Source organism: Petromyzon marinus, chromosome 7, assembly GCF_048934315.1.
Source record: "Petromyzon marinus isolate PM22_M1 ecotype Great Lakes invasive population chromosome 7, UKy_Petmar_22M1.pri1.0, whole genome shotgun sequence".
Taxonomy (NCBI): Eukaryota; Metazoa; Chordata; class Hyperoartia; order Petromyzontiformes; family Petromyzontidae; genus Petromyzon; species Petromyzon marinus.
Genome location: NC_133673.1, coordinates 17,131,098 through 17,155,931, shown reverse-complemented (window position 1 = coordinate 17,155,931; position 24,834 = coordinate 17,131,098). Strand labels below are relative to the sequence as shown.

At 57.1% G+C, this 24,834-nt stretch overlaps 2 protein-coding genes across 2 annotated transcripts; one reads left to right on the top strand and one right to left on the bottom strand.

Annotated features, from left to right (window-relative positions):
* The first annotated feature begins 10 nt into the window (after window positions 1-10).
* On the top strand, window positions 11-4,944 carry LOC116940062 (uncharacterized). The gene is made up of 3 exons (XM_032949353.2): window positions 11-1,484; window positions 2,467-2,891; window positions 3,672-4,944. The coding sequence occupies exons 1-2, from the start codon at window positions 981-983 to the stop codon at window positions 2,641-2,643; spliced, it is 681 nt and encodes a 226-aa protein (XP_032805244.2). The 5' UTR covers window positions 11-980; the 3' UTR covers window positions 2,644-2,891; window positions 3,672-4,944.
* A 1,916-nt stretch (window positions 4,945-6,860) lies between these two features.
* On the bottom strand, window positions 6,861-24,782 carry LOC116940061 (cytosolic carboxypeptidase 2-like). Its single transcript, XM_032949352.2, has 20 exons — window positions 24,297-24,782; window positions 20,096-20,159; window positions 19,431-19,571; window positions 18,600-18,797; window positions 18,122-18,229; window positions 17,818-17,968; window positions 16,706-17,605; window positions 16,313-16,484; window positions 14,849-14,975; window positions 14,636-14,736; window positions 14,366-14,487; window positions 14,007-14,073; window positions 13,509-13,739; window positions 12,956-13,054; window positions 12,580-12,670; window positions 11,735-11,851; window positions 11,112-11,333; window positions 10,905-10,971; window positions 9,619-9,891; window positions 6,861-8,161 (listed from the first exon to the last, which is right to left on the bottom strand). The coding sequence occupies exons 1-20, from the start codon at window positions 24,297-24,299 to the stop codon at window positions 8,104-8,106; spliced, it is 3,312 nt and encodes a 1,103-aa protein (XP_032805243.2). The 5' UTR covers window positions 24,300-24,782; the 3' UTR covers window positions 6,861-8,103.
* Window positions 24,783-24,834: the final 52 nt, after the last annotated feature.

The window sequence follows — 24,834 nt, the reverse complement described above, 5'->3', positions numbered from 1 at the left end:
CAGTCTCCAGGTGCAGGGTCTCCAGGTGCAGGGTCTCCAGATGCAGGGTGTCCAGGTGCAGGGTGTCCAGGCTCTAGGGGCTGTACGCACGGGACTGTGTGGCTCTGGCTGTCTTGTCTCTTAATTGAATTTCCATGGCGTCCCGCATCACCTCTGTTTAAATCTCCTATCGCAGTGGCTACGCATGTGGTGACTGTTTTATGATTTATCTGCACGCGACGCCTTCACCTGGACACGTCCCGCAGACGCCACAGCCCGGAGTCTAACCGGTTGTGCAGATACTCTGCGGTCCGGGGAAACTTCACACAATCTCCGTAACTTCTAACCCTACGTCTGAAACTCAATGCGAGACGAGTCTAGTCCATCCTACGTGGTGACGTAAGGCCACGTGTGTGTTTTGTGATAACCTTATGTGTGTACCTTATGCACGGCAGTAAGCGCACTGCGCTTCGGACCTGGCAACCCGAGTTCGATTCCCGCTCACGGCCAACACCAGTGACGATCATTTGAACCGGTGTCGTCACTGGTGTTGGCTGTACGACCGCTCTGTGTACAGGCACACACGTGGTCCTGTCGTGCACAGGTAAGGAACCCGCAAAACTGGCCAGGTGAGTTATTTCAACAGCTTCCCCACACAGGTCGAGCACGACTAAAAAGCTCTGGGGTCTCGGTTCTATTCCAGGTTGGGGTGAGAGGTTACGTAGATTGTGGAAGGTTCCCGGGACCGCAGAGTATCGACAGACACAGACAGACTCTGGGTTGTGGTGTCTCTGGGACGTGAAGGTGAAGGGGTGGCGAGTAAGCAAATTATAGGACAGACACCGCTATGTGCAGCCAATGAGATGGGCGATTCAAATACAGACGCTGTGGGGCGCCATAGAGTTCACAGCTCCGTGCATATAGAACATCGAGACCCTGCACATGGAGACTCTGCACCTGAAGTCCGGAGACCCTGCACATGAAGTCCGGAGACCCTGCACATGGAGCCCGGAGACCCTGCACATGGAGCCTGGAGATTATGCACATGGAGCCTGGTGACTCTGCAGATGAAGCCTGGAGACCCTGCACATGGAGCCTGGAGCCCCTGCACGTGGAGCCTGGAGACTCTGCACATGGAGCCTGGAGACTCTGCACATGGAGCCTGGAGACCCTGCACACGGAGCCTGGAGACCCTGCACATGGAGCCTGGCGACCCTGCACATGGAGCCTGGAGACCCTGCACATGGAGCCTGGAGACCCTGCACCTGGACACCCTGCACCTGGAGACCCTGCACATGGAGACTGGAGACCCTGCACCTGGCTACCCTGCACCTGGACACTCTGCACCTGGACACCCTGCACATGGAGACTGGCGACCCTGCACCTGGACACCCTGCACCTGGACACCCTGCACATGGAGACTGGCTACCCTGCACCTGAACACCCTGCACCTGGACACCCTGCACATGGAGCCTGGAGACCCTGCACCTGGAGCCGTCTCAAGCGTGAGTTGCCGCCTCCCAGTGGGCGATGTTTGTGTTGGATCCGCGCCGAGTGACGCTTTGCTGGCGGGGTGCGGAGTGAATGGGAGAGTCGGGGGAGGCGCGACGCTGGCCTGGGGCTGCTCGTGTCCACTCGGGCGGAGTTGCGCCCCTCGCGGTCTGACTGGATGAAGGCCTGTCCACTCCGTGTCGGTCGTGGCTGTTGTTTGACCATACTTCACCTCACTGATCAGTACAGGTTGGTGGGGAGCATAGACGGACAGCCTCTAACACGTGTGATGCGTGGTAGTCGTCCATCCGAGCACTATCCAGGCTGATTACAGCTTAATTCTAGATTTGAAGCTTTCTTGACTGCAAGGATCCATAGTCTTTGGTTCTATTCGGTAAAGTCACGTAGGTAAAAAAATAAATAACAAAAATCACGACGTTTCGGCCACAACACAAGTGGCCTTCATCAGGTGAAGGGACCGTGCTGTCATGAGGACAGCGTTGGATTTCACTCCAACGCTGATTTCACTCCAACGCTGTCCTCATGACAGCACGGTCCCTTCACCTGATGAAGGCCACTTGTGTTGTGGCCGAAACGTCGTGATTTTTGTTATTTTATTTTTTTACCTACGTGACTTTACCGAATAGAACCAAAGAGTATGATTACAGCTTAGCTTTTGAGATATTTCACGTCCCCTTGGTAGCCACGCAGCCCCGCGGTTTGGTGGTGAATTTCTCACGCGGAATGAGGAGCGGCGACTGTCGCGCGTGAACCTCGTCATAGACAATCAGGCGAGAGAGGTGAACAGACGCCCCAAGTGACCCCTCGGGTGACCCCTCGGGTGATCTCTCGGGTGATCCCTCGGGTGACCCCTCGGGTGATCTCTCGGGTGATCCCTCGGGTGACCACGGCCAGGGTTTATTTCCACAATCAGACGGCACGGGGCTCTCACAGAGGCAGTCACACACGGGCTGAGTGCTGCGCTGTGTGCACCAGGGTCAGGGAGCCAACCGCTCGCCCTCAACTCAGGGGCTCCGCGTCCCCCACGCCACTGGAGGGCGACACTCGCAGCGAGGAATCCCTCGGCCCAGCGCCCGTGTGGAGTTCGGGCAGCGTCCCGCGGGCGTGCAACGACTGCGTCTCGAGGCGGCGAACAGACGCGGGGCGGCGTGATTGTCCTGGCAGCGAGGGGAGACATCGGAGCGGGGCTTTGTTGCTGCTCGTGGCACGCGAGGGGGGCAGGAGGGGAAATGCCGCGCGCACTGGGAGAGGGGCGCCGCTCCGTGGAGAGAGTCGCGGGGAGAGGCGGCTCCACAGAGAGGGAGTGGAGACACCGGTGGGGTGGAGCTTGGGCTGGGGTCTGGGCCAGGATGCCTCGGCCGCTGAAGTGGAGGAGCCACGGGCGAGCGGAGTGGAGCAAGGTGAGAGGGGGGAGAGCACGGGGAGGAGAGCGAGACGAGAGGGGAGAGACGGGGAGAGGAGGGTGGTCTCCTCGTGTTTGCTCACTCACTGTGATGTTCGTAATTGTTGTTGAGGACTTAAAGTTGACTCTTGCCTTTTAGACGCCATGGTTGTTTGCTTACGGCCAATGTTGACGTGAAAGAGGTTATTACCGGTAACCCTCGTGATTTTTAAAGAGCTGCGTGGAGTCAGTAACATTCATAATCCCTTACTGGTCACTGTGCAGTAATATCGTAAATCCACTGCTGGATGAGTGCATTTTACAATTCGTGGTGGGGGGTTTTTGCGATTTTTTGACGATACTTAGCTGTTTTATGTTTTTTTTTAAGATATAAACAGCCAGATGTAGCCGGTTTTATAATATTTAACGGAAGTTTTCTCAGGCAAACCGTGTTCGTGGTCGTATTTTGTTGTAGAAATATCAGTTTTAATGCCAAATTCCACTGAAACTATGTCTGCGTGGGTCATTGTAAATGTCACTTTTCCTTGCGTGTGGAGTTTCCACCGAGATTGTGCATAAAAACCACAGCGTGCAGCTGCAATACCCCGAAGAACCGGCGTAAATGCGTCTAATTGGAATAAACTGACATTTTCAATGGGGATCTGCATAGAACAGCGCCCCCTAGTGAACAGCGCCCCTAGCGGTGGAAGCGCCCCCTATTGGTCAAAATGTATTGGTGACATTTACAAAAAATTTACTTCATTTTTCTCTTCCATGCATCTTCTCCTCGCCCTTCCAGGTCTCCTTCCAGGTGGTGGTCCACGCCTTCGACTACAATCTTCTGTCCTCTGTCCTCTTGCGCCCACACCTATACAGAGAAGCACTCACGCAGTATTATTGCACATAGAGACGAGGCACAGATATACAAACGCATTATCACCTTGTGGTCGTGCAGCCTTTGTGTTCGTGGATATTTGCCGCTCGCCGGGATTCGAACCCGTCGTCTGAGGGCTCCAGGGTTGTCTGCGCATCGCCTTGCGCCACCGAGGCCTCACACAGACACACGGTACTTTGTGCGTGTAGTGATTGCACTGCGCGCACGTGGCTGTTTTAAACAATCGTGATGACATCATCGCGCAACATTAATTGTTTAAAATAAAACCTTGAATTTGAACCCAGGTTCCCAACATAAGAGGCAGCTTTCTTTTCCATTAGACTATGTGGGTGTAATAGATGCTCTGAATGTTCTGGTTTATATATAATCGTCTTTTCTCAACATTGTCATTGCAGATTTGTAAAAAAAAATGTTTAATAAAATATTCATGAAAATCGTTCAGCGTGTATTTTAAGAATCGGTCGTAAAAAAAATAAACTTGTAAAAGTTGGAGTTGAACTCGGGACTCGCTAATTGTCAGCCTCGCGTGCTCCCCACTCAGCCATCGAACATTGGAGGCGTCCCAAGGCTACACGTAGCGTGATGATGTCATCTCGTGGTGACATCGCGCGTGCGATGTGAGTGTCTTGGCAACGTCGTCAGGAGCTCAATGCCAACGTGCAGCTCTGCTGGACACGACGAGAGGGCTTCTCGCAGAGAGTTCGTGTCGTTTTTCTGTTCCTCCTCCGTTGACTGCGTCTCTCATTTCTCACTTATGAAGGAGACCCTCGAGGTGTCTAGCACTGGGAAAGTGACTGCACTGCACACGTGGACGTGTCAGCGTGGGTAAAGACGTCATCGCGTAGTATGAATAATTGCGCGACACAATTAAGTGTGGTGACGTCATCACGTATTTCGTGACGTCATACATTAATATAACGACGTTAAAAAATTTATCGCGGGATTCGAACCCGGGGTACGCACTGCAAAGGCTCCGGTGCTACCCCTCACACCACGAGGGGCTGGTGAATGCTGGGACCGTTATGGTTATGCAGGTTCCACACTTTTTCTTTGGTTCTTTCGGTAAAGTCACGTAGAATGATAATAAAATAATAAATTGATAAAATAAAATAACACAATAATATTCTCACGACGTTTCGGCAACAACACAAGCGGCCTTCATCAGGTGAAGGGGGCGAGACTGTCTGGTAGGACAGCGCTGGAGTGAAAGAGCCACGTTCAGATACGGCCTTTAAGCTGTGTGAGAGGAACAAAGCGCCCTCAAATTTGATCATCATCAAAGAAGATGAATCATTGCAGTCACGAAACCTTTAAATCGAAAGGTTCCACACTGCCCACCAGGGATTGTCTGTCTGTCGTGCATATCTGGAATTTCATCAATTGGAGTTTCTCACGAGCAGCCGCACTGGCAGATCTTGGTCATCGTCAACGCCACGTGCCCACGAAGGTCGACTGCCATGCTGTTAGACTCAATGGCTGCGCGGGGGCAGTCACGCAACGCCAAGAGCATCGCAGCCTTGGCCAGCGCGGTGGTGGCCGATCCGGTGAGCACGCCGGTGGCGATCGCCACGATGCTTGTGCCGCAGCAACCGAACGACTCCGACTGCGGGGGCTACGCCCTGCTCAACATCGTGCATCGTGGTGCGCGATCACGACGGCATCGTGGCCGTTCAAGGACCAGGTCAGGTGGATTGGCACACGTAGCACACGCAGGAGGCGGCGTCACAGCACAGGCGCGACCTGCAGCAGCAGCTGCATGAACTTAAAGACCAACATCAGCAATAAATCAAGAATCATCATCAGATGCAATAGTTACAGCTACAACCTCCAACACGACGACAGTATCCAACACGGATCGCACGAATGCGCTGTCCGACCAAGTTCCTACCTGCCCACTCCGAAGGAACGTGTTTTAGCGGTTGACTGAACTTGAAATGCGTCACTGGTGTGGTGGTGTGTAAACATCGCCACGAGGGAGAAGGAGGGGCAACCATGTGCCTTGCCGGCTTTCATCGGTGCTCCTCGCTAACAGCACTTGCCGCAAACGTCTGTCAAGGCGATACTAGGGGGGAGCGATCTTTGTCTTCGACACAGAGAGCTGCATCGCACACAGCACACGCGCGCGTCTATCGAACTGGGCGGCAGCGAGGCTTGGTAGATCACGGCACACACTCGGGTCGTGGAAGTCTCTTTTCTCGCGTGGGCGTCGAGGAGGCGGCGGCGGTTCAGCCCTGGGAGAGAGCGGTTCCCCCTCGCGGGGGATTCTCCGACCCCTCCCCACGTATAAACACTCAGCAATTGCCCGGTTACACCTTAACATGTAGAGGAGCACAGAACGTGGGCAGTTGTTGGCGCCGGCTCGTCGCGCGGCTGCCTTCACCGCTCGTCTGTGGTTCCTCCTCGCGAGTCGCGCTACGTGGTGACACCATCATCATCACCACGGTATTACCCTGGCGATGTTGCAGGTGGCCACGTACGTCACCGGTAACGGGGTTCGTCTGCTGTTTGGTTTTAGTTGTATTCTCAGCAGGAGGCGAATTACTCGGTTCACCGATTGTGCACTTCCAGTGTTCGGCACGAGGCCTGACAGCAGAGTTCATGTTCAGAACGTTCACGTGGCCCAGCGGTGGCGCGGTCGCCACTCGACACCGAGGCTCACAAAGAACTCTCCGTGACGTCGAAGCGCGGTGCTCCCCAAAGCACGGGGCCCAGGGTGGCCGCCTCGATTTGCCGTACCCTCGGGACGGCTCTGGGTTCATGCCACGCCGCCGTCCGCTTCGTGAGAGTGCCACAGCACGTGGCCAGCGCCACAGCACGTGACCAGCGCCGTGACGCGTGACCAGCGCCGTGACGCGTGGCCACGCGCAAGCAGCGTAGCTTGCAACGTGCAACACTTTCTAGAATTTAACCATTAATTGCTTTAAGAAGAATAGCAAACGTTCACCTTTCAGTAATGTCTTGGCACAGAATGAAAATGTGGTTACTTTGAGGAGTTGTGACCAAGAGCGGCGCTGCGCTCCGTGTGCGTTGCTGCGAGCCCGCTGCAGCCGTGCGTTCAAACAACAAGAAATATCATCAGCGCAGACAAACACCTTCGCATTGACGGGGTTGTTTTTTAATAATTGCAAACGATTCCCTTAATTTCATAAACAGAACAGCACCGTCAACTTTTAGCTGATTAAAACTTGGAAACGTTATCCGATTAACACTCCCGGCCAGTTTCACTTTAATCTTCAACTTCCTCTGTGGCCCAAACTCGAGACGCTCGCTGGGTCCTCACTGCCACGGCCGGAGCCTCCTCGACCGCGGCAGCCCTCACCACCGCTGACGTCACCACGACTCGGGACTGCACGCGAACTAACTCAGTCGAACTAACTCTGTCGTACTAACTCAGTCCTACTAACTCAGTCGTACTAACTCAGTCGTACTAACTCTGTCGTAATAACTCAGTCGTACTAACTCTGTCGTACTAACTCTGTCGTAATAACTCAGTCGTACTAACTCAGTCGTACTAACTCTGTCGTACTAACTCTGTCGTACTAACTCAGTCGTACTAACTCAGTCGTACTAACTCTGTCGTACTAACTCAGTCGTACTAGCTCAGTCGTGCTAGCTCAGTCGTACTAACTCAGTCGTACTAGCTCAGTCGTGCTAGCTCAGTCGTACTAACTCAGTCGTACTAACTCTGTCGTACTAACTCAGTCGTACTAGCTCAGTCGTGCTAGCTCAGTCGTACTAACTCTGTCGCACTAACTCTGTCGTACTAACTCTGTCGTACTAACTCCGTCGATGACACGCTCAGAAGTACAGAAGTTACATCGCTGGCCCCTCAGAGGCCGCAGTGTTCCACAGTTCAGTCTTTTGGTTGTCGTCTTGCGGGGCCTCAGGCTGAGATGGTCACTCACGACGGCCTAACCCTCGCCAACGACGTCACGCGGCCGTAACATTCGCTCGGCGCTTTTCGGATTCTCCCGCTACTGTAGCGGGACTCGAACCATCGCGGTCGAGCTCAGCGGCCGAGGGGCAAGGAGGCGCGGCCGAGGGGCAAGGAGGCGCCGGCGTCGTGCGTCTCCTCCGGCGCGGACTCCGTGTGGGTGCAACGTTCTGCCGTCACGGCCATCCCAGGAGCGATGATCGCCGTGCGACACGTTCACCTTCAGCCATGACGGCGCTGATGAGCCACAGCACCGGGCGAGGGGATGTGAGGGGGTTAGAGGGTGGGGGGTTAGGGGGGGGGGGTTAGAGGGTGGGGGGTTAGAGGATGGGGGGATTAGAGGGTGGGGGGGTTTGAGGGGGGGTTAGAGGGTGGGGGGGTTGGAGGGCGGCGTGGCTCCAGTCACGAGCTGCATCCATGTGGCCGTGGTTCTGCTGCCGTGCCGTCCGTCCGGTCCACCCTGCAGCACACGGCGGGAACAACCCTCACCCACAACCCTCACCCACAACCCTCACCCACAACCCTCACCCACAACCCTTACCCACAACCCTCACCCACAACCCTTACCCACAACCCTCACCCACAACCCTCACCCACAACCCTCACCCACAACCCTCACCCACAACCCTTACCCACAACCCTCACCCACAACCCTCACCCACAACCCTTACCCACAACCCTCACCCACAACCCTTACCCACAACCCTCACCCACAACCCTCACCCACAACCCTTACCCACAACCCTCACCCACAACCCTCACCCACAACCCTTACCCACAACCCTCACCTCTCACCCACAACCCTCACCCACAACCCTCACCTCTCACCCAACTCTCAACCCTCACCCACAACCCTCACCCACAACCCTCACCCACAACCCTTACCTCTCACCCAACTCTCAACCCGTCAGCCACAACCCTCACCCACAACCCTCACCCACAACCCTCACCCACAACCCTCACCCACAACCCTTACCCACAACCCTCACCCACAACCCTCACCCACAACCCTCACCCACAACTCTCACCTCTCACCCATAACCCTCACCCACAACCCTCACCTCTCACCCACAACCCTCACCCACAACCCTCACCTCTCACCCAACTCTCAACCCTCACCCACAACCCTCACCTCTCACCCAACTCTCAACCCTCACCCACAACCCTCACCTCTCACCCAACTCTCAACCCTCACCCACAACACTCACCTCTCACCCAACTCTCAACCCTCACCCACAACCCTCACCTCTCACCCAACTCTCAACCCTCACCCACAACCAGCGCTCTCACAGCACCCTCACGCAACACACGCGACGCTCTTCCTGCACTGCCATGGCCACCGCGCGTGACGCCGACACAGGCGGCACGGCGGTAGTAGCGCAGCAGTGACGCTTGCTCGCACAGCCTCACACTAACAAGGGCCTGGGTTCGATTTCAGAATCGGGCGCCTCTGTACGTATGTTGAATTTGTTTTGCACTGTACGTAGCCAACCATGCTAATTGGAGGTGCGGGGGAAGGACACGAAACTAAACATAAAAAGCAGTTCTAAAGAAATTAGTTTTCAATTTAGATTTAAAAGTGCATAGTTCCAGTGGCTTCCTCATATAGGAAGGAGCCCCTCTGTGTTGAGTCTGTATATTCTCCCCCTGTTCTGCGTGGGTTTCCTTCCTCATCTGTCGCAGGTGTTAGACAAACGTCTCAGCGCTGAGAACCGTCCTGCAGGTCACTCAGCCGAGTTATTGGGGTCCTGCCGCGTCTCCGCAGGAGACAGCGACGTTGCTGAAAGCGCCCCCCTACTGCGGACAATCGGCAGGACCCCCTCGAATAAAAGTCTTGAGACTCGGGTGAAGATTCCGTGCGTGGGCGAGCGACGTGATAGCGATGAGAATGCGGCGCGCGACGAGGCGGCGGCATACCACCACGGCTCCTCCGTGTCTCCCGCGGGCGCTCCCGTTGCCCCGCGCGGAGCACGCTGCCCGGCCTCTCCGGAGAGGCCCGGGGCCCCGGTGACGGTGACGAGGGCCCCCCGGCCCGGCTCCCTCGTAGCCGTGGGGCTCAGCCTCCCGGCGAACGCTCTCTCCGCCGCTGGCTCCTTTGACTGCTGCTGCTTCCGCCCCCGCTCGGGGGTTCCGGCATCACCCGAGCCGATGGCACCCAGCGGCCTGGGGGTGCGCGATAGGGGGCCCATCCTGTGGCGATGTGGAGGGTAGAGGGATAGGTACGGTGGGGGCGTGGGGGGGGGGGTGCGTACAACCCATTACTCGCTGTGCGGTAGTTACTCGGTATTTAAGGCGGAGTTGAACTAGGGGAGGCCCGGTCATACAAATTCGCGCAGGTACACACACACGCGTGCACTAACGTGTGTGTGTACACATGGACACACATAGGCACGCACGCAGAAACACAAAGGCAGAGAAAGATTCCCCAGTATAGCTTACGCAGACTTGGGAAAGTGGTGTTTGGGAGCACTTGTTATAAAGACAAAGATCCCAAGGGCAAGTGCTGTTAGCGAGCACCTAAGTATGCATGTTGAACTTCTTTCGCACCGTACATAGGCAAACGTGCTCATCAGAGGTGTGGTGGAAAGACAATCAGCTAAACAGAAAAAGCAGTTCCAAACAAATTAGTCAGAATAATTTACATTTATTTGTCAGGCGCCTTCCACTAATGTTTCTATTAAGACCGGCATGGCACACGAGGGGATGGGTGGCCCACACCACGCTTGGACGGACACCTTTGTCTCCCTAGATGCAAGTTTTACATACCGCATCAGGTACTCATCTGAGGCTGAGGCGACCTAGGAGATGCCCAGGACCGTTTCAGATATTCATCACTAGTGTTGGCCATGAGCGGGAATCGAACTCGGCTCGCGGGTTCGAAGCCAGCGCGCTAAGCGCACCCACCCGCGTACACACACACCCACGTTCACCCACGGACACACACACGCGTACACACACACCCACGTTCACCCACGGACACACACACGCGTACACACACACCCACGTTCACCCACGGACACACGCACGCGTACACACACACCCACGTTCACCCACGGACACACGCACGAGTACACACACACCCACGTTCACCCGCGGACACACACACGCGTACACACACCCACGTTCACCCACGGACACACACACGCGTACACACACACCCACGTTACCCCACGGACACACGCACGCGTACACACGTCACTCACCGCACGGAGGCGGGTCGCTGCGTGGCCGGCAGGAGAGACAGCGGCTCCCTGCTCCTCTGCAGCCGTCCTGTGGAGGCAGCGAGCGCTCAGCGAGGCCGCGTGGGACCCCCCTCGCCCACTCTCCGCGGGGCCCCCCTCCCGGGTCCCTCGAATAAATATGCCCCCCATCCCCCACCACCCGGTTCCACCGTGAGGAGCGACGCTCACCGGAGGACGGGAAGCCGCCGGCCTCCTCCAGCCAGGGATCAAAGGACAGTGGGTGCTGCCTGATGGCCGTGCGGGGGGGGCGGCGGGGAGTCGGGGGCAACGCGGTCGTCATGGAGACGGGCAGGACCAGCTGCCCCCCCAGCAGCATGCGTCGACGCGATGACGGCGCCATGTGACGAGTCACGTGACGCAGGCTCAGGCCGCTGCCCTCCCACTGCAGGCCTGGGGGGAGTCCAAGAAGAGAGGCCGCTTACAAAGCGGGCAACTCCAACCACACGCTCACACAACGACAACCGCCATTAAAACAGCGCTTGAGCCACACACGCACACACGGATGCTCACACACGCACACACGGATGCTCACACACGCTCACACGCATGCTCACACACGCACACACGATCGTGGGCCACTCGCTTCACGACGATCATCGTCCAAACACCGCCTTCAGCCCGAACCAATCACGGGCTGAAGCTTCTGCGTTGGCAGTGGTGCACGAGCAGGATAACAACACGACGCATTTGTCAATCACAACACCACCGCGTGTTGCCTTCATACGAAAAAAAAGTATTTCTCTGAATGAACAATCGGCGACGTTTGGGGCGACACGGTTTGAGGCTCTCACCCCAGCCCTCCTCCAGCAGGCCGCTCAGGTACTGGGTGGCCAAGGTGCCGTGCGTGGGGCAGAAGTCACCGTGGCCGGGGTCAAGGGTCGGCGTGGCGGCCTGCGTCTGGGCGGACGCTGTAGAAACAATCGGAGACGGTCGCTCACAGAGACGACTTCACCGCGGCCTCCATCGCCGCCGCATTCCCAGCCAGTGGGGGGGCATGGGCACTCGTGCAAGTATTTACACGAGGCCCTCCTACTCCTCTACAATTTCATTTCATTGAGATTCGGTATGCGATTACCCCCTCAAGCACCCACTCACCTACCACCCACTTACTGACTTACTAAATAACCCTCTCACCATCCCACTCGCTAAATAACCCACTCACCCAGTCACCATCCCACTCACCCGACCACTCACCCACAACCATCAGCTCACCCACCCATTCAATCACTCATCCACTCACTAAACCACCAGCTCGCCCACCCACACGCACATTCACCCACTCCCTGTCCCCTCTCAGTTCACTGGCTCGGCTCTATCGCTGCTCCCAGTGCTCGTCTCCCCCTTCCTTCCACTTCATCGTCCGGAGCCTGCATCAAATTAATTCCTCATCCGATATTTTGTATTTCTTCACGCGACGCAGTTGTTTTTGTCTTGCTTTCTATTTTATCCATTGCTGTATTTGATTTGTGTTTGCCTTATTGTGGTGACCCGGGTCACTCTTGCGAACGAGACTCATCCCCTTGGGTTCTCACCCCTCCCGGCCCACTGGCCCCGGTACAGTCGCACCGCCTGCACGCTCGTTCACTACACCACCGGTCTGGGCCCCGCGGCCCCGCTACACGGCCCGCGACCCTACCGGTAGCGTCCAGGGCGCGGGTGGAGACGCCGGCGAGGGGGTCGCTCCCCACATACGCCAGGGGGATGCTCGTCTGTGCACCGGGGGGGCCCTGCGATGCGTCAAAGACAAAGATCCCCCGGGTAGCTTTTACTAGACTGTTGGGGCAAGTGCTGTTAGCGAGCAGCGCCGATTAAGGCCGACACGGCACACGAGGGGGTGGGTGGCCAATACCACGCATCACACACAGCAGCAAACGCATCGCACTGCACACACGTACATACCACAGTGGATACTAATTTGAGGCCGAGTTGACCTCGGGGAGGCACACACACGAGGTGTTTGCCTGTGGGAGTGACGTGCAAGCATGAGCCGGGAGCGGCGTGCGGAGCGGCACCTGGGTTACGGTCGCAGCCACAGCCCCGCCCCGGGCGCCCCCAACGGCGGCCGTGACGGTGGTGGCTGGGCCGCTCCTGCGGTAGCGCTGCGTGTGCACCTGCACGCACGAAGCCACGCGCACCTCAGTCCGGCCGCACCCCCCTCGACCGCTGGTCGTGCCAACTTCTCCGCAGAGCGCACGGGTTGCGAGGACCGCGGGGCGTTCGTAATCTCGGCGTTCCCCGTGATGGAACGTGCAAGCGAGGCCATGGAACGGAGCCGAGCGGTGCCGAACTCTGGCGACCGCCCCACCGCTCGGCCCGCCCCACAGAGCCGCGTGGGGCTCCCATCAATTTACAGACAACTCTACGGCTCGACCCGACGTCACCGCGCGTCCTCAAGTGCACCGGTTCCCTCCGCGTAATGCTTGGCGCATGTCCGGGTGACGTTTAATGACCGTAGGTCAATCGAGCCACGAGTTGACGTTCGTTTGGTGACACTGCGCTTTTAGGATTTGGCATCGCGGCTCTCTCGGCGACCGGACCCGACGATCGCTCCCGCTCGGACCCTACCTTGTCTGCCTCTTTTCGGCCGACGGGCTCCCCAGCCGCCTCGGCCGCAGCCTCCACGAGGGCCCTTCCGCTCGGCCGGGTCGTGCCCCGCCGGGGCCCGACCCGCCGGGGCCCGGCGTTAGGAGGGAAGCCGGAGCCCAGGGCCCCCACGGCTCCCACGGCCTGCAGCAGGCCCAGGCGAGTGCGGTTCCGCTCCTTACGCGACTTGAGGCGCCGCCGCTTGACGCGCATCTGCATGTCGTCGTAACTATCATCATCACCATGACCATCATAACTACCACAGTCATCATCACTATCACTTCCACCACGTTAAGGTAGTTGAAGATAGGGTAGGTGATGAGGTAGGTGAGGTGAGGGTAGGTGAGGTTAGGGTAGGTGATGAGGTAGGTGAGGTTAGGGTAGGTGAGGTGAGGGGAGGTGAGATGAGGGTAGATGAGGTTAGGGTAGGTGAGGATGAGGTAGGTGAGTCATGCCCTGCAGGTGAGGCAAGGCAGGTACCTTAGGCAGCAGCGCCAGCAGGTGTGTGGGCAGCCCATCTGACTGCGAGCTGTCTGAGCCACTCTCGCTGACAAAGACAAAGATCCCCCATATAGCCTTAGACTGTAGGAGCAAGTGCTGTGAGCGAGCACCTACGAAGGCCGGCACGGCACACTCTCGGCCACTGCACTACCGCTCCTCACATCGTTACGCATCGTCACATTCTACGAGTCTCTGCATCTGTCTCCGTGTTCCCATGTCCCCGTGTCTCCGTATCCCTGTGTCTCCTCACCTGTGCCAGCCCTCACCTGTGCACCCTACCTCAACCTGTGCCCCCCCTCACCTGTATCCCCCTTCCCCTCACCTGTGTCCATCCTCACCTGGACTCCATGTCGGAAAGGCCCAGCCCCCAGGGCCCCCCCCCGTCTTTGCCGAGGTTGCGCATCCGCTCTGTGGCCTGAGCACGGAGCCGCTCCATCACCTCCCTCTCACACAGCTCGACCTGCAGCACCCATGATCATCATTACTGCATTATATATCATCATCATCACCGCAACATCATCAACTAGCCTCATCTCCTTCCCCTCTACATTAAGCAGTTGCTCGTGCGGATCTGGGAAGACCCAGGGAGCCGTGCCGCGAGCTATCACCTTGGCCTGGTCGGGGTCGCAGTAGTCGAGCAGCGTGTCGCACAGCTGGTACCCCACCGACTTCAGGTCCTCTACGCTGAAGTGCGTGCCCTTGCGCTCCCCTGCGGGCACGGGGGCAGTGGAGGGGCCAGGGTTAGGGGTGGGGGGGTCTTGGAACAGTGGGAACTTCTGTGGTGTGTTATGGGGGGGGGGGCGAGGAGGGGGTGGGGGCACCTAGCGTGGAGCCGGCGAAGGTGGTCTCTAGGGTGAAGCTGTTGGCGATGCCCATCCTCCACATGAACACGCGGCTCGTGCCTTCCTTGCTCTTCTGTACCTTGAAGCGGCAGCTCTCGTAGGAGAACTGTGCGGGAGACACGACGTCCAGTCAGATCGTAAAGACACGACTTCCGGTCAGATTGTAGAGACACGACTTCCGGTCAGATCGTAGAGACACGACGTCCAGTCAGATTGTAGAGACACGACTTCCGGTCAGATCGTAGAGACACGACTTCCGGTCAGATTGTAAAGACACGACTTCCAGTCAGATTGTAGAGACACGACTTCCGGTCAGATTGTAGAGACACGACTTCCAGTCAGATTGTAGAGACACGACTTCCGGTCAGATCGTAGAAAACACGACGTCCAGTCAGATCGTAGAGACACGACTTCCAATCAGATCGTAGAGACACGACGTCCAGTCAGACCGTAGAGACACGACTTCCGGTCAGATCGTAGAGACACGACGTCCGGTCAGATTGTAGAGACACGACTTTCAGTCAGATCATAGAGACACGACGTCCGGTCAGATTGTAGAGACACGACTTCCGGTCAGATCGTAGAGACACGACGTCCGGTCAGATTGTAGAGACACGACTTCCAGTCAGATCGTGGAGACACGACTTCCGGTCAGATCGTAGAGACACGACGTCCGGTCAGATTGTAGAGACACGACTTCTGGTCAGATTGTAGAGACACGACTTCCAGTCAGATCGTAGAGACACGACGTCCAGTCAGATCGTAGAGACACGACTTCCGGTCAGATCGTAGAGACACGACGTCCGGTCAGATTGTAGAGACACGACTTTCAGTCAGATCATAGAGACACGACGTCCGGTCAGATTATAGAGACACGACTTCCGGTCAGATCGTAGAGACACGACGTCCAGTCAGATTGTAGAGACACGACTTCCAGTCAGATCGTGGAGACACGACTTCCAGTCAGATTGTAGAAACACGACTTCAAGTCAGATTGTAGAGACACGACTTCCAGTCAGATTGTAGAGACACGACGTCCGGTCAGATTGTAGAGACACGACTTCTGGTCAGATTGTAGAGACACGACTTCCAGTCAGATCGTGGAGACACGACGTCCGGTCAGATTGTAGAGACACGACTTCTGGTCAGATTGTAGAGACACGACTTCCAGTCAGATCGTGGAGACACGACGTCCGGTCAGATTGTAGAGACACGACTTCTGGTCAGATTGTAGAGACACGACTTCCAGTCAGATCGTAGAGACACGACTTCCGGTCAGATCGTAGAGACACGACGTCCGGTCAGTTCATAGAGACACGACGTCCGGTCGCGGAAAAGACAAGCGGGCACAGAGAGAAGAAGCTGAGATATACGCAGATAAGCGAAGAGGTGGACGTGGGAAGCGAGCGAGCCGGCCGGCGAAGAGCGAAGAGGGCTCCTTGCCTTGTCGGGGATGTTCTTGCTCATCATGAGCGGGAAGACTCGGCCGCTCTGGCCCCCCCGGGGGCCGTGCCCGGAACCCGCCGCGCCCTCGCACCCGTACACGAACACGTTGCTCCTGCGGCTGTGGCCGTGAAGGTCGCAGAACATCACCACCTCGCGCTTCTCCAGCAGCCTGGGAGGGCGGGGGCAGCGGGGGGCACAACCCAAACACGATGGAGAACCGGCAGTCATGGTATAACGGCGACGATGATAATGGTGACAGTGACAGTGATCATGATGATTATGATAGCAAACTTGATGATGACGGTGGTGACGGTAATGACGGTGTTGACGACGGTGGTGATGACGATGATGTTGACGGTGGCGACGATAGCGACGGGTGAGGCGCCGCACCTGCGGACCATGGCGCGCAGGTGCCACACGGGGGGGAAGGCGTCGCGCAGCGCGGTGCGGTAGTTGCGGTTGAGGTCGCGCCCCGAGAGCGAGCAGCGGTAGTTGCCCACGAGCACCCCGTCCGGGTTGAGCATGGGCACCACCTTGAACACGAAGGTGTCGCGCAGGAGCCGCGCGTCTGCCGAGTCGCCCAGCAGGAAATCGAGCAGCCCTTCCATCACCCACGAGGAGTTGCTCTCCCCGGGGTGAACGCGCGCCGTCACCACCACCGCGCGCTTGGCCCGGCCCAGGAGCGCCGCGCGGGCCCCGCGCTCGGCGGAGCCCCCCCCCCCCTCCTCCTCCTCGGCGCCGTCGTCGCGGGCCCCCCGCTCGGGGCCGTCGAGGAGGCGAGGAGGAGGAGGCGCGGGGGACGTGATGGTGAGCACGGGCACGGGGTTGCCCGCGAGGGAGCGGCACAGCACGCGCGTGCGGCAGAAGCGCGCGGCGCGCGGGTCGGCGGCGATGCGCGCCAGGCGCGCGGCGAGACGCGAGTACGTGTAGGGGTAGCAGTGCGCCCAGTAGCACTCGTCGCCCTCGTGCGGGAACGAGAACGTCCACGTGAGCGAGTAGCGCGCCCGCGTCTCCGCGACGCCCGCCGCCGCGGTCCGCGTGCGGTAGTAGCGGACCTCGGAGCCAGCGCGGCGCCAGCCGAGGGCGAGCGGCCCCGCGGCGTCGCGCTCTGAGTAGAGAAGTGGGCGCAGGCCGGCGCCGTAGAGGCTGCGCGGCTTGCCCAGGTTGGTGATGGTGAAGCGGTAGCGGCGCGGGGCGGCGCGCGTGTTGCCCACGCGGAAGTAGAACCACTGCGTATGCTTGTCTGTGTAGAGGTCCGAGCGCAGCGTGAGCTCGTACTCCCACTCGCCGCTAGTGGGGGGGGAGGGGGAGAGCGCTCGTGTTGGAACTCCACAGCTCATCGGATTCTGATTCTAATTGGATGGTGGTTGTGGTGATGATGATGGTGATAGTGATGACGTTAATGGTCTGAGCCATCACCGCCGCTCGCTCACGTTCTCTCTCTCTCACGCTCTCACTCCTCTGTCGCGCTCTCGCACTCCTCTCCCCCGTGGGCTCCTCACACTCTCACGGCCTTCTGGAGGTTGCCGCTCTCGAAGCGGGACTCGAACAGGAGGGTGGAGTCGTCCTCCCCACGCGTGGCCGCGGGGGGCGGCACTAGCGGGCCCCGGCGGCCCCCAATCCGCGCCGACACGAAGCAGCGCTCAGAGGAGGCTACACGGAGAGAGACACGGGGGGACGTGAAGTCACGGGGGGACGCAGAGTCACGGGGGGTACGTGAAGTCATGGGGGGGCACGGAGTAACGGGAGGGGACACGGAGTCACGGCGGGACGCGGAGTCACTTGTACATCGACCCACCCGCTCACCTTTCTCGATCTCGAACACCACCTCTCCGCTTTCGTCGCCCACGCACAGTGGCTCGTGCTCACGCCCCGTGGCCTCGTACAGCGGCTCGGGCTCGGAGGGGTCCCAGTCTGGGGTCACCGTGCAGCCACGCCACCGTTAACAACAACCAACATAACAAGCAGCATGTAAACACAAACACACAACAATCGACAAGAACAATAACATCAACAACAGGCGCGTGATCTCCCTGGCAGGGGTTACCATGCTCTGACCCTGGTGGCCAGGGCGAGGTGAGCCTGGTGGTGGTGCCGCTCCTGGGTACCGCAAGCCCCAGATGACCTGATATCTGCACCACGTGACCCTGCAGCCTTCACGACCTTATGACCCTCCACGTCCCTAACTTCTCCCACATCGGTCCCCTTACCCTCCTGACCTCCATGACCCCACTGACCCCGACCTCTCTGTGACCCCCCGTGAGCCCGGTGCCCCGCCGCACACCTATGTGGGTGACGCGCTCGGGCACAACCTGGCAGTCGAGCGGCCAGCGCGGGGCGTGCGCGGGCAGCGCCGAGGCGCTGGGCGCGGGGCCCTGCAGAGGCTCCCGCAGCCGTGGGGCGCCGGCGCCCTCCTCCAGCACCAGCTGCGTGCTTCGCCACGGCGGGGGGGCCGGCGGACGAGGGCCCGCAGAGGGGCGGCCTGGTGAGGCGGGGGGCGGGGGGTCAGGGTCAGGAGGTCAGAGATGCGGTTGAGACGAGTGTGACAAGGGATCGCGGTATCATTTGGGATGCTGTGGTTGTGGGTCAGGGCTTCATATCTCACAGAAATATATAGGGTGCTTCATTTATTTTTCAACACTTGTATGGGACTTCCATTCTTAATGGAAAAACAACGGATAATACACTGTAACATGGTAACAAACGTATGTTAATAGCTTAAAAAAGTCAAAGAATCTCCACTTGTTCGCCATCAACACGTGCCCGGAATCTTCTCCAGGAGGTCTCCAGAGCCCGGAGGCGGCACATTTCGTGTGGTATTGTTGCAAATTCTCTGAAGTGTTAACATATTTTTGAAGCATCTTGTGCTCGGATCGGTGGTAGAATGAAGCCGGTACGTAACTCGTAGCCACAGCGAGAGGCACGCATACTGGACGTGGTGTGCCGTGTGTAGTAACATTGTCCTGTCACCAGCCCAGGCAGCCCGGCTGAATGTAAGCGGTGGTTACGGTCAGGCCTCGGGTCACGGTCATGGTCCAGCATCGTAACATGTGGTCACTCATTAGTTAGATCCGTGTCCCTCCCCCCCACTACCACACCCCCCCCCGCCCCCCACCTGGGGGCCGAGTCCCCTCCTCGTTGCTGCGATCGGCGAGGGAGCCGGGGAAGGTGGAGCTGCGTGGGGGGCCAGAATTGGGCCCCCCAAGGCCACCTCTGAGCGGGACCCCCCTCGCCTCCTCCTCGTCCTCGCTCCGTCCTGTGGAGGGGGGGGGGGGGTGGAGGCCCGCACGTGTTACCACGGCAACATCAATTAACGTGAGTTAAGTGAATTAAGCCACTCGCGTGCTCCGATTAGTGTGGGTGCTGCAGGGCTTGAGTTTGTTGTTTTGGGGGGATGGTAGAGGGTTGGCTTCGATTTGGGGATTAGGGGCGAGGGTTTGTGCTGCCGTGCTGCCGGGGTAATGGTGGAGTTGCTCCGAGGTGTGGGCCGGGTTCGGGATACGGGGGGGGGGGGGGTCATGATTTGGCGTTGTGGGTTAATGCTGGGATGAGTGCGAGGCACGGGCGTGCGCGAGTGTTGATGAATGTGGGTGTTGATTATGATGGTGGGGTGAGTGTTGACGATGGTGAGTGTTGATGGTGAGTGTTGATGATGGTGAGTGTTGACGATGGTGGTGAGTGTTGAGTGAGTGTTGATGGTGAGTGTTGATGATGGTGAGTGTTGATGATGGTGAGTGTTGACGATGGTGGTGAGTGCTGTGGGAGTGGCAGCGAACTCACCGCGATAGTAGCCGTAGTGCTTGAGATGCTGCCGCATGAAGCTCTCATAGGCGTCCTCATAGTGCTGCTCTCCCGGCACAGACACAGACAAAGGTCCCCCGTGTAGCTTCTTACAGACGACAGTACATACTGCGGTAAGTGCTGCAAGCGAGTAGCCGCTATGGACGTTGGCACTGCGCGCGACGAGGAGGCGGTGTGGCCCGCACCACGCCCGGCTTGGTGCTCCTGGTGCTAATTTACGGCTGAGTCGACATAGGGGAGGGAGGTCCATGACCGGTTTAGATATTGGTCATTGATGATGGCTGTGAGCGGGGAATCAATGTCGGATCGACGGGTTGGTAGTGCAGCACGCTTACGACTGCGCCACCGCTCCCCACACAACACCGCTGGATCTCCTTGCCCAGGAGATATTCAGTTTCAAGTCTTTTTCAGGAGGGTCCTGCCAAGTTTTGAGCCAATTCTAATGCCATTTTGTAGGATTCTGGGAGGAAACTGGAAACCCACACAGAACAGAGATATAACAACAACCGCCATTCGCCACTAAGTGGCGGCGACGTCACCACGACGTTTGTGCCAGGCCATGTGCATCTTGAGGCCACGTGAAGTGTCGAACGCCTGCTAGCAGGAGGTCAGGGGGCAGACCCAGGTGCCACGGGTCGACTGACTGAGATAACCGAGATGACCGGCTGATGCACCACCTGTGCCCCCTACTGTGCCAACTTGCTGTGCTTTATCCACCCGGCGCTCCGCTCGTTGTGAGCGTCGCTCCTCCGCCCTCCGTTATTGTTGGAGGGCGACTGCCTCCAACTGCCCAGTAGCGTCCTTCACGAGCCTCCTCCACAGAGGCCGATCTTGACACTGCTGGTACCAGTCATCGGCAAGTCCACTCAGCTCCACGTCTTCCCGTACCACATCACTCCATCTCTTCTCTAGTCCGTGCCGCGCCCGTTTAGCCCCCTCTATCCGGCCGAACAAAAGCTGTTTAGGCATGCGGTGGCTGGGCATGCGGGCTACATGACCCAGCAAACGCAGCCTTGCCTGCCGGAGGAGCTCACCGATGGGACTTTGCCCAGATCTTTCAAGGATTTGTGAGCTCCTCACACAATGCAGCCTGGTTAAACCCAGGATGGATCGTAGGCAGGCTAGCCTAAATGTTTCTAACCGGCGAATATGCTCCATTAGGGGGGTCCACGTTTCGCAAGCGTAGAGAAGGAAGGGAATGACCGTGGCCGAGAAGACCTGAAGCTTAGTGCGGAGCAACAGACCAGGTAGCTTCCACACAGCGTTACGCAACCGATGAAAATATATTGCCGCTCGACTGATTCGGAGTGAGACCTCTGCTGTTAAACTGGAGCCGGTCATACGCATACTTCCCAGGTATGGGAAACTCTCTACTCTCTCCACAACTGTCCCATCACTGATTGGGAGTTGTGGGGGTGGAGTGTCCGATGTTACAAAAAATCCAGGCAGGTGCTTAGTTTTGGTGGGGCTGATGGTAAGGCCCCACCTCTTAGTGGCACGCTCCAGTTTCAGCAGCAGCGTCTCCAACTCCTCTGAATTAGCAGCAATTACCAAATCATCGTCATACATACCAATAGGGAGCCATCCCTTGACCGCACCCGGGCATCGATCAGCCTCCCATTATATCTGTACCAAATGGAAATTCCCCTGGTACAGCTATTGAAGGCTTCACGAACTACGTGGTCAAAATAGATGTTAAATAATGTGGGAGCCAGAGGACATCCCTGTCGCACCCCAAGATGTACAGGGAATGGCTCTGACTCCCGGCCACGTAGTTTTACCCGGGCCCACTCACCATCATGAAGGTCCTTAATGATCGTGAGCAGAGGGTCAGGGACTCCGAAAGCACGAAGAACAACCCAGAGCCCAGGCCTACTGATGGTATCATAGGCCTTGACCAGGTCAATAAAGCAGAGATATAGGTCTTGTTAGAATTCCCTACACCTCTGCTGTAGCAAACGGACAGAAGATATGGCATCTGTGCAGGACCGCCATTTCCTAAAACCGCATTGGGGCTCCGCACGCCTCTCCTCAGCGTGCCTAGCAAGGCGATGTTGAATAATCCTTGCCAGAACCTTTCCCGGCACACTGAGGAGTAAGATGCCCGTGTAGTTGTTACAGTCTGTGCGGTCCCCCTTCTTAAAGAAGGGGACCACCTGAGCTTCCTTCCAATCCTGCGGAACCCGTCCAGTGGTCCAGACTGTTGTTAAGATGTCATGTAGGGCAGTCTGTGCACAAACGCCACCCTCCCTCAGCACACACACACACGCCCCACATACACCCCACACACACACACCCCACACACACACACTCCACACAGAGAGACGACCGCGTCGGGATCGAACCTCGGGGCTTCTTGCTGAGAGGCATGCGTGTTACTACTGCTGAGAGGCATGCGTGTTACTACTGCTGAGAGGCATGCGTGTTACTACTGCTGAGAGGCATGCGTGTTACTACTGCTGAGAGGCATGCGTGTTACTACTGCCGCCACCCTTTGCGCCCTCGAAAACGCACCCCCCCTTCATCGTTACATCTCCACCAACTCCATCAACCCAACTCATCGTTACATCTCCATCAACTCCATCAACCCAACTCATTGTTACATCTCCACCAACTCCATCAACCCAACTCATCGTTACATCTCCATCAACTCCATCAACCCAACTCATCGTTACATCTCCACCAACTCCATCAACCCAACTCATCGGTACATCTCCATCAACTCCATCAACCCAACTCATCGTTACATCTCCACCAACTCCATCAACCCAACTCATCGTTACATCTCCACCAACTCCATCAACCCAACTCATCGTTACATTCTTTGTTTTCTTCGGTAAAGTCACGTAGAAATAATAAAATAACATAATAGTGTACGACGTTTCGATTGCAACACAGGCAATCATCATGAGGTACAGAAGAGTTAAATTTACGAGAGAGAGGAGACATAACCGCAGATATATATACAGACAGATACAACAGGGGATACAGAGAGAGAGAAACGTGGGAGCACACTAAATCAAACAGGTTTTAGCAAGATTTGGAAGCCATATAACGCAACACAGACGGTCAAAACACAATGAACGCAAGGTCAGGTTGATTACGCTATTTCAAAGATTGCTAAAATAACGTAATCAACCTGACCTTGCGTTAATTGTGTTTTGACCGACCGTCTGTGTTGCGTTATATGGTTTCCAAATCTTGCTAAAACCTATTTGATTTAGTGTGCTCCCACGTTTCTCTCTCTCTGTATCCCCTGTTGTATGTCTGCATATATCTGCGGTTATGTGTCTCCTCTCTCTCGTAAATTTAGCTCTTCTGTACCTGATGATGATTGCTTGTGTTGCAATCGAAACGTCGTACACTATTATGTTATTTTATTATTTCTACGTGACTTTACCGAAAAAAAGAACAAAGAATAATTCCTGCAGTCACGAAAGCTCCAAATTCAAGTGTCATCGTTACATCTCCATCAACTCCATCAACCCAACTCATCGTTACATCTCCACCAACTCCATCAACCCAACTCATCGTTACATCTCCACCAACTCCATTAACCCAACTCATCATTACATCTCCATCAACTCCATCAACCCAACTCATCGTTACATCTCCACCAACTCCATCAACCCAACTCATCGTTACATCTCCATCAACTCCATCAACCCAACTCATCGTTACATCTCCATCAACTCCATCAACCCAACTCATCGTTACATCTCCACCAACTCCATCAACCCAACTCATCATTACATCTCCATCAACTCCATCAACCCAACTCATCGTTACATCTCCACCAACTCCATCAACCCAACTCATCGTTACATCTCCATCAACTCCATCAACCCAACTCATCGTTACATCTCCACCAACTCCATCAACCCAACTCATCGTTACATCTCCATCAACTCCATCAACCCAACTCATCGTTACATCTCCACCAACTCCATCAACCCAACTCATAGTTACATCTCCACCAACTCCATCAACCCAACTCATCGTTACATCTCCATCAACTCCATCAACCCAACTCATCGTTACATCTCCACCAACTCCATCAACCCAACTCATCGTTACATCTCCATCAACTCCATCAACCCAACTCATCGTTACATCTCCATCAACTCCATCAACCCAACTCATCAATCTCTGCAGTCTCTGCGACTCAACTCGGACTCACCATGGCTCCACGGTGGTGATGGGCAAGGGGGGGGGTCCTCGCTCAGCCTTTAGGAGCCGCGCCGTGGGGGGCACATCCCGGTGGGGATGGGGGGGGGGTGTGGAAGGTCGGGGCGAGGAGTCGGGGGGGGGGGGGGCACACGGATCAGTCGAGGAGTCCCTGGACCCTGGCAGGGCGGGGAGAACGCCGTGTTCCGGAGTGGTACGATACTTTGAGTGAAATCTGGAAATCCTTGAGTGGAGAGCACGGGGGTCTCAGCTGACGTCGGCTCGTGGAGCGGGTCGGGAATCCCGGGATGGATCCGGGAGTCGCTGCTGTCGGTGCAGAGCGCCTCGGGCTGCAGCGAGGGTCGTGCTCTGGATCGGTGTCCCCGGAGCCCCGAGCGGTCGCTCGCGTTTCCGCCTGCGACGCGACCCCGGTCTCCTAGGCCACGAGACGCGATGCCAGACCCCCCACCACACATCACGAACCCCTCCCTACCCCTTCCCAGGCCTCTTTCATAACCCCTCCTTATCCCCTCCCCAACTCGTCCCTAACC